Genomic DNA, 7060 nt, shown 5'->3' on the forward strand with positions numbered 1-7060 from the left:
CACACACACACACACTTTTTTTTCTCAAAGTGAATGTGACCAATACAGTTTGAGGAGGATGTGAGCCTGAGCTCACACAGGAAGTCCTCAGCCAAATGTCAGGACCTGCTACTCTGCACCTTTGCAAAGACTTAAGCACCTCCTGAACAGATGGGAGGCAACTGGCTGGCTGAGCAAAAATAAATAGTAGAAAAAGATGAAACTGTAATTTGCCAGCAGTTTTACTTCTGATTGGATGTCTTTAATGTCATGATTAAAAGAGGAAGCGGAAGGTTGGGGAAGTCCCATTATAGGAGTAAAAGTGCACAGAGGACACGCTGTCCATATGACTGAATTTAAATTTTCAGACAGACTGTTGGTATTTTCTTTTTGAGTGTGCAAAATTGCAAGGTAATGTTCCAAGGTATTTTAAAAATTAGCCATGTTAGTTAGCGACTCACATGGCTATTGAACTAGAGACAAGGCCACGGATATTGTGCCATGTAGATTCAAAACATGCATGGGGCAAATTCCTTTCAATACCCAGTGGTAGAGTGGAACAGATTTCCAGTAGAGATAAAAGCAAGTCAGACACGTCAAGGGTTTAATCATGCAAGTGGTGAATGGTTATTTGACTAAAGTGAGAGGCTGACTTAGAAATGCAAATAGTTTCATATATTTAGGTATCTTATCTTTTGTATATCTTTAACATTTATAGATTACACACTAGTGGCATCTGTCATTTATACTGATGGTTCATTTCACAACCCTTTTTTTTTTTTAACTACTGCACCAAGCTTCCTGCTTGTCTGTCCAGTAAGTTATCCAATTATTTGCTCAAGCAAAGAATTGCTTTAAGAGGGTTTAAGTGTGGCCTAATAGAACTGGAGAGTTGACACATTTGTGGATGCGATGTGACCTAATTCACAAGCACGGGTCTACTGAATATGTATTAAACTGTTGTTTGTTGTTTCAACAAGATTGACTGGTGCAATGTGACTTCACAGTAAAAAACTGAAGTGAGTTATAAAACTGCTCTAATGTCATTATGAAGGCGGTCTAATTGTTCCACATTAACTTTGCATGGGAATATCTTATAGAAACACATGGATGACATAGAAGGTACTTTGTATAATTTGCCTTACTTGCATAGTAATGCAGGGCAATACTGAGAAATTTGAGTTTCTTGGCTTAAAATTTCTAAATCAGCCATGGCACTGATTTGTAAGGGTTATTTTATATAACTCAGTTTACAAATCAGTCACATGCTTTGTTGAACACGGAGGATATTTTTTACATCAACCCCAAACCACATTCAAATAACCAGCATTGTTACAGTATGCTGGGGCTACAACAACCATCAAAACCACCAAAAATACATCTAGTTTAGTCAAACGACATTGTTTCAGCCCACTGAGCACACAGTAACTATTTTACGGTAACAATCTGTCTCAGTTGAACATGTAAATATTTAACATGTGTTTTGAAATAAAGGCGGATATACTGTGCAGCAGACTACAACGATGAAGTGAATGGAGGCGCATACCTGCCAGCCTGTGAGGCAACGTTTGCAGAGGAGATGCCCACAAGGTTGGATACGAGTGTCCTTATCCCTCTCTGTACAGATCTTACATTGCTGGAAGGTGCTGCCGATCTCACAGTAAAGCTCATACTGCTCCTGTTGGGTGTTACAGTTGCAGTGTTGGTGCAGGTGGGTAGACAGAAAGACAAGACAAAAACAATAAGAGACCATCTCAGGATATTAGCGATGTTTTGTCTTTTGTTTGGCTTCAGGACACTGTTGGCAGTTTGATAAATTGATAAAGAGGTATAAAGTGCATCCACTTACTTCTGTAACTTTGACTTTTCCCCTCTGGGTCGGTTCACACAAGCTTGTCAGGTCAGGGTTCACATCACGGCCATCTGGGTACAGGTAGCTGCAGGAACAGAAACACACAGCATTAAGAGAACAGATACAAATAGAGATTCAAAAAAATAAAACAGAACTGTGTGTGTTTGTCCTAACCAGCCTCCCTTGAAGCCCTGAATGAGTGCCTGGCAGAGAGGCGTATTCTCTGGGATGGTCTGGACGATGCTACCTTCGGTGGTCACATGGCCAATAGCCCATTGGCCCATTCTAGTGCAGCTCAGACGAAAGATATAGCTGGAAGGAAAAGATATCCTTGTAAATAATAGACAAATCAACGCTAAAAAAACTTCAGAGAAATGTTGACATTAAAGTTCATAGATATGTTACTGGAGCATCATTTTATTTTTGGTTGTCACTGATTCTGTTTACTTTGGTCTGAATTTGACACTATATTTTCTGTATTTATGTAATTAATTCCAAAACCAGTCGTCTCATTCTTATCATTCTTAAAACTGCTATACTATTGATGCTACAGTGCATATATACTCACTCAATGACACTTTGGGCCATGCTTATAGTTCATCTACATCATTTCATTAAGTTATACTTTACATAGATAGGACAAAACCTCTTCAGTCCTAGACTGAAAGATGGAAGGCTTGAGTTTGATGCACTATGAATAATATGCAAAAACTCAAGTGGATAAGAAATATAAGATACTTCATTACTCATTAAGAAATAATAAATCCCAGATTTTTAAAGTTTTCATAATGAATATCCAGGTACTTAAAGTTGTTGGAGTGCTGTGGCTGTGGCCTCTTTGGGGCTATTTTGAGTTTTTCAACTTTGCATCAGTTAGAGTCTGTTGCTGTGCTCGTCCCTACCTCCCAGGTCTGTGCAGATAGTGTTCCAGACGAGCTACAACCTGGTCATAGGTTAGGAAGGCCATGTAGCCGGGATGAGTCACTGCTAGCTGGTTCCAGTTCCTTATGAGTGACCTCCAGGGCTAAGGTGAAAGGAGAAGAGAGGAGACTCAGGAAGTGAACTCCTAATTTTATAATTATATAGTCCGCGTTCAACATTTTAGGAAACAGGTTTACTTGTTGTTTTTCTACGTCGTGTATGTAGATGAGAAGATACCTCTTGTATGTCTGTATGCTAAATATGAAAATACAGACAGCAGCCAGTTACCTTAGCTTATCATAAAGGAAGGGGGAAATGGCTTACTGCCACCTGCTAACTGCCACCTCCTAAGCTCACTAACATATTAGTGAAGTGTGAAAATGACATTTTGTGGTTTTCAAGCTGACTATGTGCCATACTATTCTCTTAATTCCAGGAAATTACTATGCCCATTCAAGAATAGTCACATAACAACAATTGTTGGTTGGATTAAACAAACAAGATATAACATATTCATTTGTGAGCTTTAGAGTTGCTGGGGGGTGGATTTTTTTTGTTCCCTTTGGACAGAGCTATGCTAGCTGTTTCCCCCTGTTTTCAGTCTTTATGCTAAGCTAAGCTAACAGCTGCTGGCTGTAGCTTTATATTTAGTCTACAAAGTGTGTGTCCCTCTTCTCATCTACCTCATGGCAAGTAAAGTGTATTTACTAAACTATTCCTTTAAGAAATCAGTTTAATTTAACTTACCTGAAACAGTCTAGTGAAGATGTCAAACTCAAACACAGAGATGTGGTCATTACAGGTGAGATCTATAGTTGACTTCAGAGCCATGGACTCCATCCCTTCCTCAAATGCATGTACACGCTGCAGATGCTCTTTAAAACTATTCCACTGCACTATGCACCTGTCAGAACACATTATTAACATGCTGTGAATGTGGGCACACATAAAACGCAGACAAACAAAAATAAAATAAAAATATTCACTTGTTGCCAAAAGAATGCCTCCAAAACTCAGCAGCCTCTGTCTTGGTCACCCTGTAGGTGTCACCCTGAAAACATCCCCCTGGAAACAAGGCCTTCAGCTCCCACAGAATGTGACTGAACAGCAAGGACAGTTTGGTCAAGTTCCTCCTGAGAATGAAAAACAGACTTTCAGTTGTGGTTACAGAAATAGAAATCGGTATACAGTGCTCGGAAATGTGGAGGAGTGAACAGTTTGGGCTCTCATACAAATATATACAAAGTCATTGTGTGAGCTGTTGACTAACTTGCCTTCAACTGACAACCCTCATTCCACACATCTCCTTCTAATATTCAAATATAATATATATTATCTGCTGTTATATCTACATGTTATATCATGTGTATCACTGGTGCTCTTGCATTCTGCTTGTGTGATTATTTAAAGTTTTACATAAAGTATCCAATTTTCAATGGGGAAATCAAGGGTGTCAAACTAGGCATGTTGCATATTGTATTTAATATGTTGGCTATGAATAGAGAATAACTATAAATAGACTGTGTATAAATTGAAAGAAATATGTTTTTACAACTACCCTTTTTTGGGAAAACATAGCTTTAACTGTTGTACATTTGATACACTACTGCTTTGTTTCAGTTCAAACAAGCTTTGCTGAAACTTTCCATAGATACACACACAGAAACACAAACACACGCGAACACACACAACAGGTAGTCCAGCTTGCAAACAGGATGCTCTCTGCTGCATGCTTGTCTGTAAATACCACAAAATGTTCCAGTGGCCAGTGTGTCACTTCAGGTCAGTCTTCGTTACTAGTATTCACTCTCTTTCTAGGCTCTTCTGTGATCATTTATAAATTAAATAATTTTTTTGCAATTATTTTTGCACTTCTCAACTCGTATCAGGTCGTATTTTTAAAAGACTCCTTGCCAACATGCAGCTTGGTACAACACGATCAAAACTAACAACAATAACGATTTGTATGATGTAAACCATGAACAAGCAAAATGTCTAATTTTGTCTTTGAAGTATCTAAACATCACGTACATGTTTTACAAAATCACAAATATAAAAATAGTCTGTTGTGAATTATAATTTATGTCTGATATGGTTATTCCACACAAAAAGCTAAATATAGTACTTAAAACATCGACTGCTTCTACATAATTGAAAAATACATAATCTGTGGGTATGCAAATATTTTTTGTTTCAAAAACCACTGGACACAAGCGCAGATAAAGTACTTTGCTGAAAAGTCTCGTCTGCTCTGTGAAGGTCAAGCATTCAAGTGACATAACAATAAAGAAAATACATCTTTGAGTGGAGAGAGCACGACATAAACGTGATGCATCTAACGTGCATGATAAGTACTATGTTATAGTAATTCATTAAAACATGATTACACATCTTCATTACCTCATAGCTCCTCTTTTGCAAGACACATCTGTGAGTTTTTTGTTTGCAGATGTGTCCAGACATCCAGAATTCATTAGAGGGACATTTGATTGTGTGGGTGGCGGTCATAGACTTTCCACCTCAATGAGGAAAAGAAAAACCTCTATGGTGTTGAGAAGGGGAGAGTAAGGTGAGAGGAAATGTGTAAGCCACATCTCTCGCTTTGGCTGGCTCCGCGTATATAAAAATATCATGTAAAAGACAGAAAGGTGGTGGTGGTAAAGTAAACACAGCAGTGCAAATGTTGTTTTTAGTAGCAGTTCTGATGCTAGACAATGCATTGCTTTATGGTACTTACTTTGACCAGTGTACCTGAAGAGGCTTCATGTGAAATACGTTGTTCACTTCAAGTCTTTCTTATCTCATGCAAAAAACAGAAAAACTTCTATAGATCTTGAGGGCAGACACATTTGAACTCTATCAGCACCTTATGGAAGTAATCTTTAAAGTAAATCCTAAACTTAGACAGTGTAATTACAGCAAATTCTAATTGACATTAACATTCAAACAGTCGAACCACACCCTGAACATGATGAGTACACACTGATCAAATATTTGTCAAAATTAAATCCAAGATGAAGGGCTGTAGGGCATAGCCAGTTTAATTATATTTTTGTGAAATGCATAACTTATTTAAATTCTGAAAACGAAAAGCTGGGTTTTCATCTTTCATAGTTACATGAAAGGATTTATTACGTAATTTATGTACTGGCTAATAAATATATGTGTGCCTCTTACGTTGGTTCTGCTCTCAGTTCTAGTTGTATGATTAACGGCGCTTACATATTTGCATGTGTGAAATTCCAGTCAGGGGAGGTCAACCCATTATTATGTCACAGGCAATAATCTTCCATCAACTAAACCTTCTACTGTCTCTTTATGTTGCCTTCACTTTCAGTCATATCTCACTTCTGTTTTTAACTGCACATAATAGGCAGGCAGAAATTCCACTTACTAAAAGGAGACTGTTATTTTAACCATGCATGATTAGAAATACACAGAGTTACTGCAGCTTACTGGCCTGAGTCTTTGGGATAACAAGCTCCAAAAAGAGGATACTATAGTAGGATGCTTTAAAAACACAAAAGATATATGCACAATTTTCCCTTACATCTAAGCCACATTACACATAACACTAGGTGAATTTGCCACATGACTGCCCATGCAGATCTGGCTGTGGTGAGAAGGCCATCTGTTATCTTGTGTGAACAAAAGATTCTTAAAGATGACGCAATAATGCTTCAGACATGACTTATCTGATGAGATCAAGTGTTTGATAAAAGCCAGTGTAACAATGGTGTAACAATTTGCATATAAAGAGTGTATATTGTACAGTGGTGTAGACAAGGATCTCTATGCATCAGTTGGATTGGAGCTTAGCGGTGCCTCAACTGACTGATTAGCGCTCACTGAAATTAAATTATAGTGATAGTACAATATTATGTAGTTAGAATATTTGTGTCTGATATGGATATATCTAAAATATGGCAAATGTAAGTAATATGACATAAAATGATAAATTTTATTTTTTTGATGCCGTGTATTACATAGATAGATAGATAGATGCAGCATATCTTCAGCAATTCCCCATATTCCCAATTATAAAGCGAGCCTTTGCGCATAACTAGGCAAGATTAAATTGTGACAGATTTCAATTCAAGTTGAATAAAAAATGTAATCATTCAAAGCATATGAGTTATGAGCAAGAGCTCACTTTAGAGTGGAGAATATAGTAGTTAGAAAGACTTAATTTAGAGTTATGTGGACACTATTTACACTTGTACTTTCGTGTTTCGTTACATAAGAATAGACGACATGTGTTAAGTGTTATTAAGGGAGATTGACTATTCCTGTGGTACTACCACCTTA

The 7060-nt window shown here is 37.5% G+C and overlaps 1 protein-coding gene across 3 annotated transcripts in view; it reads right to left on the reverse strand.

The window, feature by feature from the left end:
• The window catches only part of cblc (Cbl proto-oncogene C, E3 ubiquitin protein ligase), a 15670-nt gene that overhangs the window by 5058 nt on the left and 3552 nt on the right, over positions 1-7060 (reverse strand). For all 3 annotated transcript variants that reach the window (XM_035673255.1, XM_035673256.1, XM_035673254.1), the window contains 6 exons: positions 3739-3885; positions 3500-3656; positions 2734-2855; positions 2006-2143; positions 1829-1916; positions 1526-1657 (listed from right to left, as the gene is read on the reverse strand). In XM_035673255.1, the coding sequence (XP_035529148.1) occupies positions 1526-1657; positions 1829-1916; positions 2006-2143; positions 2734-2855; positions 3500-3656; positions 3739-3885 (784 nt within the window). The remainder of the gene's footprint in view (positions 1-1525; positions 1658-1828; positions 1917-2005; positions 2144-2733; positions 2856-3499; positions 3657-3738; positions 3886-7060) is intronic.

This window comes from Morone saxatilis, unplaced genomic scaffold, assembly GCF_004916995.1.
Source record: "Morone saxatilis isolate NCDOM2014 unplaced genomic scaffold, NCSU_SB_2.0 Contig24, whole genome shotgun sequence".
Taxonomy (NCBI): domain Eukaryota; kingdom Metazoa; phylum Chordata; class Actinopteri; family Moronidae; genus Morone; species Morone saxatilis.